The sequence below is a fragment of the Haemaphysalis longicornis genome, unplaced genomic scaffold (genome assembly GCF_048455015.1).
Source record: "Haemaphysalis longicornis isolate Haplotype H1 unplaced genomic scaffold, Haemaphysalis longicornis Haplotype H1 scaffold_8, whole genome shotgun sequence".
NCBI classification, from domain to species: Eukaryota; Metazoa; Arthropoda; class Arachnida; order Ixodida; family Ixodidae; genus Haemaphysalis; species Haemaphysalis longicornis.
The window spans coordinates 138,036,937-138,049,094 of NW_027526445.1; the positions used below are offsets into that span (position 1 = coordinate 138,036,937).

The window sequence follows — 12,158 nt, forward strand, 5'->3', positions numbered from 1 at the left end:
TATGAAAACATGGAGCCCCGAGGACATATCTAGCTGGGCTTGTTTGGGTTTCTATGGCAATGAACGCTAAGATGGTTGAGAAGATGCTTCACACAGGTGAAATCCGGTCTTGTAGGATAGTAGGACTTTCGCCATAAAATTGGAGCGAACGTTACCATACACGTTTTTCACGAGCACGAGGATCGTTTCATATATCAGTTCGAACAGTTCGTAAAACTTCCCGAGGTAAGGCTGAAAAACTCCCGAGGTGTCGTTATGAAATAAATTTCTGCAGTGTTTTCTTCCATTTCCGCAAACGCGAGCATCAGAGTGCCGCGAGCGGCGTTTTTTCGTGATTGGTTCGGTGATGTAACGTCAAATACCGCGTCCGTAGCGAGCGCTCCGTGGCGTTGATGCAAAGAACGGCTGCTTGAAGTTTTGATTGCTCTCCTTTCTCCCAGATGGCGCAACAGCAGCGGCGCCTGAATAGCCCGACGACTTGCGCTAGCTGCCGCGCGCTTCCCGCGAGCGCCTGTCGCCGCGTCACAACCAACCATTCCCGCCAGCGCTGCTGCCGACGCCGACCGTCAAGCGAAGAGCGACCCAACGAATCGTTTACCAACACCGACGAGGGCAGAAGCGCTACTCGCGCCCTTCACTGCCAGAACGCCCGGCGGCTGCCGCTACAGCTGCGCACGACCACGAGTGAGGCGTTGGGCTCGCCCCGGGAAACGTGCTTCTTACGGACGCGCAACTCCGGCGCTCGCCTCAACTTTGCCCGATTTTCTCGGCGCGTGTTTCGTGTTGTTGCGGTGTGTCGTGCGTGATCTCAATCCGGCGCGTGTGAACGCGCGCGTGCGTGCGTGTGTGTATGTGAGTGTGCGTTCGCTCCTGGCTGCAGCGACGGAATCGTCGGCGGTTTACGACCCAACTTTTCTGAAGGCCGGGCACGCGAAGAAGGAAAGACCAGAGTCGGTCGTTCCGTGCGACGGCCGCTCTCGGCGCAACGACGACGTTTCTTGTGAGTGGTGCGACCGATTCTGCTAACGCTCGTGAGGTGTGGTGACATACTAGGAGATAGCGACCGGCGGGATTGCCGCAGCGTGATGTGTGCACGGCGGTGAGGCGTTAGCGGTCGGTCGGCATGAGCGTGTTCTTCACGAGCATGGAGGACGTTTCTACGGAGCCCCGACCGCTGTCCGGAGGGGAGAAGTCGGCGTCGGCGCCGACCACGCCGACCGAGACGGGCCGCCTGGTGGGCCACGGCGCCGCGATGGCATCTGCCCTCAAGCGACGCAGCAAGGGACACCGCGTCAACTTCCCCACGGATGACTGCATCGTCACCGGCTACGTCGAGCCGCCCAACCCGTGGAATAACGGTGGGTGCACGCGCTGTTTGTTGACGCCCGGGGCTTCCGTCACGCCCAGTCACATGGCGGGCTCTTTTCCTCGTTCGCACTGTGGCCCGGAGGTGGTCGCGAGTGCAGCTCCTCGACCGGATCGATGCGGTGACTTTTTCACCCAAATCTCTATAAACCAAATGATCAACACCCCTCCCAGACTACTAGAAAGATAAAAAGACATGATTGTATGTCTTATAGTACCCTTGACTGGGACGTACTGACCACTGCGATTGCCCAATCCCATGGTGTCCACCATCGTTCCCTTTTATAGTGGGTGCCGAAATTTATTTCGGTGATCGAAGTGCATAGAGCCTTATAATACGTTACGCCCCGCGTTATGCTGCGTCAAGCGCCGCGCGACACTTTATTGTTATGGTTTATGATCTCGAGCAGATGTGTCTCGCGCGCCCAGGTGAAAAAAGCAAGTCAGTTCGCCTTGCCCTTATACTGGAGTTACTTATTCCCGTTTTTTTTTTTACTACGTGATATTTTTCCCCCAAACATGAATTTAGTATTGATTTTTTTGGGTGGAGGGCGGGACATTTGTGACTGTCGTGTACAAGGTGCTTGAAGTCAGAAGGAATTCGAGGGATGGATGTGTGGTAAGTTAAGCTTGAGGCTGCGCCTTGACATTTCGTTTCATAAACAAACTGCAAAGCGCGATCGTTGTTCAGACAATTTACAATTGTGCTCTTCCTCTCCCGTGACTACTTGGTATTTTAGAACACCTGTGTCCACTGCTTAAAACAACGCTATCAATCTCGGTATTTACCGCATTACTTTGGTGGGTTTTGCCGCGGCATGCAGGCGTCAGGAACGGTGCGCGTTTGAAGGCGCCCTCACTGTTACTATTTTGCGGCTTACTCTGTACGTTTCTCCCGAGCGGAGCATTCGAAAAAATTACTCTGTACGTTTCTTACCGGGCGGAGCACTTGAAGAAATTACTCTGTATGTTTCTTACCGAGCGGAGCATTCGAATAAATTACTCTGTATGTTTTTTTTTTACCGAGCAAATCATTCAAACAAATTACTCTGTATGTTTTTCTCCGAGCGGAGCATTTAAAGAAATTACTCTGTATGTTTCTTACCGAGCGGAGCATTCGAAGAAATTACTCTGTACGTTTCTTACCGAGCGGAGCATTCGAAGAAATTACTCTGTACGTTTTTTAGCGAGCGGATCATTCAACCAAATTACTCTGTGCGTTTCTCACCGAGCGGAGCATTTGAAGAAATTACTCTGTACGTTTCTTACCAAGCGGAGCATTCGAAGAAATTTTGGCGCAAAAGGAAATGACAGAAAGAAAGGGAGAGACGGAGATACACTTCGTTGACTTCATTTTTTTTTTGCCTCTCGGCGTGCTGGGAGCTGCGCCGTCAGGAGAGACGAAAGGACAGAATTGCGATCAGCTGACGCGCCAGAATGTAGAAGTGAGGGAAAGACGATCGATTGGAGAGTCAGCTGCTATAGACGGAAGCGAAGCACTGCAGGCATCGACCACTGGCGTGCATTTGTCGAGCTCTCCGGGGAGATGGCGGGCTTCTCTTGGAGATGTCACAGCGCGTAGAGAGTATTGTGTGCACCAAAAAATGGCTTCATGCCTGGTGATGGATGTAGATGTAGAAGAGGGACTGCGGATGTATGTGCGGAGCAACAAGATTGGCTTGAAGAGACGTCGGAGCGCGTATAAATCATTCTGCGCATAAAAAAAGTAACTACTGTACGTAGTTACTTTTAGTTACACGCACACAAGCGACCCCCCTACGCTTATGCGGGCTGGATTGTGTATTTGTTTATGTACAGTGGATAACTTATTATTATTATTATTATTATTATTATTATTATTATTATTATTATTATTATTATTATTATTATTATAAATGATAGATGTAAGGGGGAGGGGAACATGGTACGATTGTATTCACAGGAATGGATGAATGAAATGCCAACAAATACTTAGGAACCAGAACAGGTAACCAGAACAGGTTCGTGCAGGTCAAATAATGACTCGCAATGGGCATATTTGGAAAACCACATTTCCCAACTTTTGTTTTAGCCACGCGTCAATTTGATGTGCATGGAAAGAAATCGCGCTATTTGTGTGTTCTGGTTCATGTTGTAGCGATGAGCTCCAGTAAGGAGAGTAAAAAATTCCCCGCATTTCCCCGAGGGGAAGAATGTGAAAGTGCGAATGCACGAGTTGAATTTGCGCGGTTCGGTAATGTTCGCGAAAGAGAGATCACACACACACACACACAACTACAAAGAAAGAAAGATGCATTTATTCACAGACACCTATTTGTGTTGTCGTTGTACTTGACTGCTAGAGCGGATCTCAGCTTTGAAATTTCGTGTCAGTACTCCTTTAAGCGGGTGCATTAGCCCTTCTCACGCCCGATTCCTGGCCAATCCCCCACGTGGGTATGTGCCATGTCAGCGGCCAGGCAGCGCGCGCCCATCTCCCCCCGTTGCCAAGGAAGACGAGGAGCGCGCGCACCCGCAGCTGTTGCTATGTGGACGGACGGCGGTCAACGGAATTCAGGGTCGCTTATAAAGTGCATTCGCACTTAAAAGCGTTTATTAACAGGGCGAACTTGTGCCGGCAAACACTGGCGATCCACATGCAAGCTAGAGCAAGCGAGCTTGGACCTCTTTCTCCTCCGTCCACCAGTCAGCACATACCCATTACTAGAAACAGCCCCGTTAGCCGGTCGGGGATTGCTCCCACAATAATAAAGTCGCGGCAATATTTTGTTGTAGCGTATCATTTGTCCATGTCTGTACATAGCTACCGGATCTGCTTGAAAACTGTCTTACAGTAAAAACGTATTTCGCTGTTGTTGTTTTTTGTTGTAATCTATGAGCTGCATATTTGTCGATGCAGCCATAGTTTATTGGAGCGCATACCTCAAGCGATACCAAATATCTTCGACCAACACGGACACGGCCTTGCAACGACTTTCAAGTGTTTCCTTTGCAGGAAGCGCGATTACAGTGCACTAGTAGGTAGGTGTGTGTCGTGCGGAGGAAAAACCCAATGGAGAACACGGGTCCCTTTTGCGATGAAAAAATTGTATGGAGCACAAGCGTTCCCCTCATAACTCCTGTTGCAGCCAGCGCCACCTACACGTTTTTTTAAAAATTAAACTAAACAGTTCGTTCACTAGTTTTATAAAACTTTATATTATGAAATAAAAAATAAAGAAATAAGACTATTTAGGGCAATAAATAAGGATTCATTCAACAAAACTTCGAAACGAAAACCGACTGGTGAGCAGCGGCCGCCAGGGTCGTTGCTTACAACATAAGTTCCTCAACGGAAATTTTCATCGCCAAGGGAATCGGCCCCGAACGGCACACCTCCCTCTTCGGGATCTGAGTTTACGTTCTAAAATGCGATGTATACAGATATAACTTAATTTTATAACGGCTGGCGCTTGGACTTGGCTAGAGGGGTCGCTCACGGCAGTGGTCTCGAAGACGCGGTACTAGTAACTACGCGGTACCACGGACTCAGTGTTGACCGACGAGCTGTCGCCCGCGTCTCCATGGTGTCCCAGGGGGCTAGGCATTTCCAGAGCAGGTTGCCGGAAGGCGCAGCGTACAGTGACAGGTGTCAGGCGTCGGTAAGTGCTGGCGGCCTGTCGGCTATGGTCAGCTGGTTCTGTGCAGCCTTCGGATGACATTAGCCGTTAGGTCGAAGCATGTACGTACCTAGTGCACGACCACGTGTGCGCTGGCGGGCGGATTTCCCTGGAGGAAATGGTCGTGGGGTGGCGCTATAGTTGTTTGTCAGACATGATTGACAGCGTCCCTGGTGGATGCTCCGGAGATGTTCCTTGCGGGTCCGATACCTCTGGGATGGGGATGGGTATATGCTTAACTACTGCGATGGGCCGCCAAGGATGCAGTCTGGACGAGGAAATAAATAAACGCAACCGGAGGCAAATTACAATTATCCGCCGCCCCGCTGCGAGTGTGCGGATTATTTTAGACTTTCCGGGTTCGCTTAGCGCGATCCGCCGCATGCATGCGGACATCCTTTTTCTTTCTTCTTCCTCTGTATTGAAGTGAAGTGAAAACCACCCGACTAATAATCGAACTGGTGGCACCGAGAAACATGACCGTTTGAATCAAGCTTTTCGCCATTGTAGAGCCAATCGACAAAAAAGGTAACTAATTGCTGTAGAGCCAATCTGCACGCAATTTGTTACCCTTTTGTGCACCAGGTGAGAGAAGGCGACCCACCGCCTCATAAAAAAGTCGCAAATATGGTACCGCAGCATTCAGCACGATTTGTTCCGCGTATTGCGACACGTAACAGTTCTGAACGTTGCACTACTCTAGCATCCGGTCCACTGCATTGGGGCCCCACATATAAAACGAGCCTTTTTCTTGCAGCGCAGTTAAGCTTGACATCATTTACACGTGATGTGTGCACGGGCTAAGGGCAACTCTATAGGGTATCCCGTCTCTGTACTAGAACGAAATCTTTCGCTACCGGTGAGTTTGCTACTCCTGGTGATGAAAGTTGACGCTACAAGAAATGCGTGTAAGCCAGTGCACGAACTACCATGCCGGCGGAGAAATGGCACGGCCGATGGCAGGTGTGGCGCGGCGGCTCAAACCAAACCGCGAGCAGCAGCGGTTGTGGCGGCAGTACGGCAAAGGCGGAAAGACTGTAAGAGCGCTTGGCAGAACTTTTAAAGGCGGGATTGTTGTGGGACTCACAGATTAAAACGCGGTATACTTAAAGACAATATTCCTGTTCAGGCCCAGAGGTGAAACCTACAGGCCGTTTGTCCTTAGTCGCACGTGGTGCAACTACCGACGAAGCAGTGCATGGAGATACGGACGGCCTCCATTTGAAGTCAGTGAAGCGCAGAGTAGAATATGCGTTTAGTGGAGGGGAAGAACGGGATCATCATAATGAGGCAGCTAAAATATCCCGAAGTGTTCAGGCACCTGAAAAGCACGGACACTTGGGGAGAGAAAGGGTGAACTAGGATAATATCGATGAGGGCGAAAAGATAGCTTAGATAAGATAGATAGAGATAGAGAGAGAGAGAGAGAGAGAGAGAGAGAGAGAGAGAGAGAGAGAGAGAGAGAGAGAGAGAGAGAGAGAGAGAGAGAGAGAGAGAGAGAGAGAGAGAGAGAGAGAGAGAGAGAGAGAGAGAGAGAGAACCAGGGAGAGATAAAAACGGCGGGAGAGATAAGAGGCGGGAGAGATAAAAACGGATAACTGTAGAAAAAAGAAAAAAAAACTTGAAGGGGGGAACGCCGTTAGAAATGGAAGAGAATTGCGATATCAGAATAGAAAATCTATGCGATGAGTCCAGGGCGCGGTTGTAATTTGCTTGCATTACTTTTGAAGCCGGAAAAGGTCGTTGGAGAACAAAGGGATTATTAAAATAAGTGCGAAAGTACGCTCGAAATCACGAAACATGAGAGGTAGGTAAAAAAGAAAAAAAGAAACAATTAAACGCATTCAGTCGGAACGCGATCGTATCTGTTCAGATTCACACGCGGGATATTTCCACCCTCTCGAAGCTCTGGGGCATGAAGGTAACACAAAAGAAGTAGACGGCATGCAAAGCCGTATACGTGCAACACTGGTGGAAAGAAAGCTGAGATGAGAATATAGCGTAGAACAGCTTCGGCCTGGCACGGACAAAATTTAAGGTCACTAATAACGGCGCTAAAATTAGACAATACGCTTTCAATATAGATGCATTAGAACCGGCGGCGAAATGGCACAGGCTACCACCACGATACGTAGGGGATGCAATTAAAAAGCACTCAATCAAATTAAGTGGCGGAGGCGGAGAAGGAGCGCGTGGTCGCGGTAAAGGTCGCACCGCGCTATTTGTGGACAGCGACACCGCGCTCTACGAAACTCCCGCCGAGTCTCCCTGAAGAGAGACCTTTGTTCTGAAAGCCACCGTATGGGCATTTTCATTCCTGGATAACACCTTAGCTTGTTCTGGGCTGGGCGGTGCATGCGCACTTCGACAATCCTATGAACTGCGCCACTTAAATGGGCGTCAGCACAGCTCAGTGATAGTTCGGCGGCTCAAGGACTAAGCTGAAAAGGTCTATAGAAATACATAGCCCAGGCATTCATCATGATCATCATCAACAACAGTAACAACAACAACAACAACAACAACAACAAAAAGGGCTCATCTCCCCGCGAGGGGGACTCGAGTAAATGCGTCGCATAGGGGGTGGGTGTATTGCGTTAACTTTTAGTGTTTGGGGAGTTGGTGGTAGTGAATGCGTTGTATCAGCAGCTTCTTGGCGTAGTTTGAATGAGTCAAGGATATAAGGCGCGTTCGTAGCCTCCCATTCTGTGCAGGCTTTGTGGCGCAGTGGGTAGAGCACCATGTACATTGCGTTCCGCCCGCAGGGTCGAGGGATCAAAACCAGGCGCCGGATAGTATTTTTTTATATAGTGTAGGGGGAGGGGTGCGGACTACGACTACGGACGTCAACGCGGGTGACATCGTGAGTTACTAAAATGCTCTGCATTTAAAACAGCCCATTTTGGTCCACTGCAGGACGAAGGTGTCTCCCAGTGAGCTCCATGTGCACCCGCTTCTGTCCTGCGCGGCCCTAGGCCCTTCTTTGCCTCGGAATTTTCTTATTTCGTCTCTCCATCGAGTTAATGGATGGTTCAGTATGAATTATAAGAGCGCCTCGGCGGTAGCTCTTCTGGTGAAGGCGAAAAGCGAAAACTCCCGTGGGTCGATATTCCGGCGCACTTTATGAGTTCCAGGAGGTCAAAATTAATCCCGAGCCCTCCACTACGGCGCGCGCGTAATTAGCTGCGTCATAAGAGGAGAGCGGCATCGGGCTGCTGAGGACGGCGTGGTGGATTCACTTCGCTGCCTGGCGACGGCTGTTTTTGTCCTGGTGAAGCGAGAAAAGGAAGGAAGAGGTTGGTGGGGGACACGGCCGTGACTACGATACTTCTGCACGCCTTGAAGAAATTTGCAGCTGGTTGAAATTATTTCATCACCCTTCAGTACGGTCAAATCCCAAACGTAGCGCTGGTGAGGGGTACCCCAATTCGACCTCTTTGAGCGATTAAAATATCATGCATGTTACCATTGAAAATGCCAAGAAGGATAAGGATCTGCAACGCAAGAACGAAATAAAATAAAACTCAACGCGTATGTATAGAGGATAGGACACGTTACGAGAGTCGTAGCAGCGTGTGCCCGATCGTCGCATACGCTCACGCACACACACGCCTAGGCACGTTCGCAAGAATGCGTACACACAAACACTCCTACACAAATTTTTCTGCACCATCGCCACAAAAAAAATCATAGCTGCTTTTTTTAAGAGGAAGATGGTTAGAACGCGAAGCTTTCTCCCATGCATGCTGAGTCAGAATCCAAACTGCTTTAAACTACGTGTGCATAATTTTTCATTGTGTTTAGTTTTGTTTTTCACCTTGTAATCAACTAATTTGTATGCGTACATAGTTGCAAATATGTGTTGTAAAAAAGTATTGTAAAGGATAAAGTTACTTCTAACATTTCAGAGGGTTCCGTTTTGCCGCCCATGTCGCAGCTTTGCGTGTGGTAAATGAATTTTGCTCCGTCTGCTTGCCGTACAAGAAGTGCACCGAACAAACCCTAGAGTTGGTCGTTGGTACAATGTCATTGCGGTTTATCAACGTCGTCCACCGATATCTCAACTCGGTTTCCGTTGGGAAGCGATGCAGCAAAAACACGTCACAACCGCACTGCATTTTCTCCTGTCAGTGTGGTGCAGATGTATGCTGTCGGCGACTGTTTCTCGCTTTCTATGGTTGTTCGATAACCCACAACCGCACAGTGCTGACCAACCGACGTTTGCGCCGTGAACCGCATCGCAGCATTGACTAGAACAGTTGCAAGTTCCGCAAAAACTAACCACACGGTGCGGAACACTTGTACTACGCAGCGGAACACACCGCGCCGAGCGATGTTAAAGGGACACTGAAGTGATTTGTAAACAATGCGGGATTACAAGCGCAAACTGTAGTCCGGAGTCCCTGGGCCCTGTTTCGACCACTCTGTGCGCGTTTACGCGAATTTATTTAGTAGAAAAATCAATTCGAAAATGCTGTCCTCCTCTCTTTACGCTCGCCCATTTTCTGTGGCGTTTTCGTGTGACGTCAGCAGGAGAGGAGCTGACAATTGGCTGCGCTACTGCACCGCTCGCCGACCTTCCGCGACCGAGTCAGTCGGCCCACCGTTTAGTCCGCCGGCCGCCGACGGGTCGTCGCAATTCGTTCGATCAGTTGAAACTAAGCCACAACACGTTTGGGAATGGAAGAATGCGCCTTTCTTTACTTCGTTAGTTTGTACACTGTATCTAGCTCCAAGTCAAGGTCGCTTCACACAGGCGCTGCACAAGCGCACATGCGACGCTTCGCTGACTGGTACGCCAGTAGGAAAATATAAGGCCTCTTGAAGGGGGAGAAGAGTGAGCGAAGTCAATATAGGTACTAAGGAAATAAAATCAACTGATATTTTTACCGTCCAGCGTAAAACAAGGGTGCGGGAAGCACTTTTTTGCGCTGGGCGAACAAGCAGAGCGGTCAGGAGCACGACTACGCATCTGCGAACGCTTTCCCGTCTACGAAATGCAATTGCTAGACGTGAGCTATTGTGGAAACTCGGGGGACGCTTACTGCACGAGCGCTAATACAACAAATAGTCACCTAAGCTGCTTGAAATACTAAAACTAAATAAAAATGTAAACTGGTTATACATTATATACCTGATATTTTCCATTGCCGCCAGCGCCCCCCTGTGGCTTAGTCGTCTGGTGCGCTAGGTATGTCACCGCAAGTGTTTTGCCAGTCACAAGTTCGAATCGCCGCGGGTACACGCTTTTTTTTTTTTCATGAGTTAACTTTTTTGTTTTTCGCCGATGTTTTCTATACTGAGTTCACCTTTTTTTGGGCCGCAACGTTCATTGCTCCACGAACTAGTCCACAGAACTCGCGCAGGCTGGCACTGGCGCGCTAGCGAGTTCTCGTTGGCGTGCTGTTGCCGTAAGCACCGACTGCTTGCGGGCAGTGGGCACAGGCCAGAATCAACAGACCCTTGGCCTGGTGCGAACACGCTTTTTACGGTGCAGGCATGAGCGAGGCAAGCTCCAAATATGGGGGGAAAGCGCATGCATTTGAGCGTCTGCGGAGACGCGGAGGGCGTTCATGCACTGCGTAGGCCTCAGATAGTAAATGCTACGATTACAAATCGTCCTGGGAGGCTTATCTTGTGCATTTTACAGCCGACAACATGGCAGAAGCGCGGTACTACGATAACTGGGATATTGAGAATGCCCATCCAACGATGCCATCGAATGTCAAACATGTTGTTTTACAGACCGAAACCGAAACGAAACTTGTTTGATTGCTAACCTTGGGCATCGTCCAATCACGGCGCCCCCTCCTCCCAACGTCACAGCTTAGCTTGTGCGGCCGCCGCAAACCGCGCGTGGTAGTTTTTCTTCTTTCGCGCTTTGTAAAATAATTACCGATTTGTCAACCGGATAAACGATGAAAAGTGTGCTAATTGGAGCCAGTCTACACAGTGCAAGCCAAAACGGGAGCTTGACAAATTCACTTCAGTGTCCCTTTAACAGCTCGGCGCTCACAGGCAACGCTGGTCCGCCGGAAGCGGAAGGCGCGCGGGCCGCCGAGAGAACTAGTTTGCGAGCATAGAGATAATGTTTGCGAGTATTGTCCTCCATTCCCAGCTGCTTGTGGAAAATGGTGTATACGTCTGAAACTTTTAGTACTTCAAGGTGTTGATCACGGTGTACCAACAAGCTCGAACTCACACATTGATAAAACGTCGGCAGGAAAATTTTTATTCTGTAAGTAAAAAAAGAAATTCGCTCTCGTGCATCTCTCGGCACGGGAGCAGACCAAAATGTGCAAGATCTCAGGAGGCATTTGGACAGAACATTAGCGAAACCTGAACGTAAACTGGTGTGCAATGCCTTGCGACTGCGCGCCTCCACACGCATACAGCCATTGCTGGCTATAGAGGAATTTAAATAGCGAACTCCAGTCTTCTTTCAACACACAAAGCGCACGGCGCCCGTTTAAAAACTTCCGTCTCACTGAACGTTTTCTGCTTAACGCGACGCAGATCGGTTGCCTGCCGAGCGAATTCCAACTGTATATACGAATACGACGAGCCGAACCCGTCCTTTTTTTCGCAGAAAAGCTCCTGTTGGCACGTTCTCGGAATACTAGGTATACATGGCACGCCCGGAATGCATCTGAACTAACGCCGGCACGTGCGCAAACAGCTGGCAACGGTGCATCCTTGCTACCCGCGCGCACCTGATTCCCGTGTATAAAATTGAAACTTGTCGCCGAGCGGTTTTCCTTCTTGGTTCGCCAACCTTTTCACCGTGGAAAACACACGACTTATCGAATCAATCAATCAATCAATCAATCAATCAATCAATCAATCAATCAATCAATCAATCAATCAATCAATTCTTGTTTCTGATATTGATACATGGGGGTGATATGCAGATTATATCAGCTTATTTACACATCAATGCTGATGTGTTGTTGGTCACGCATGATCACGTATGGGCATGGTTAGGTGCTTTCCGTTCGACTTGATATTTTCACCGTCATAACTACGCAGTGCCACAATGCCATCAAGTTTGATTACCACGTCACCTGGTTTTGCCCTAAATTCGCTCGTTACCGCGCATTAGCACCCCCTCCAAATGACCCGCCAACCCTTACG

The 12,158-nt window shown here is 49.3% G+C and overlaps 1 protein-coding gene across 1 annotated transcript in view; it reads left to right on the top strand.

Moving 5' to 3' along the window:
• Window positions 1-445: 445 nt before the first annotated feature.
• Window positions 446-12,158, top strand: part of LOC144149635 (uncharacterized) — a 377,896-nt gene continuing 366,183 nt past the window's right edge. Inside the window, exon 1 of the mRNA XM_077681287.1 lies at window positions 446-1,358. Coding sequence (XP_077537413.1) covers window positions 1,124-1,358 — 235 coding nt within the window. The 5' untranslated portion in view covers window positions 446-1,123. The remainder of the gene's footprint in view (window positions 1,359-12,158) is intronic.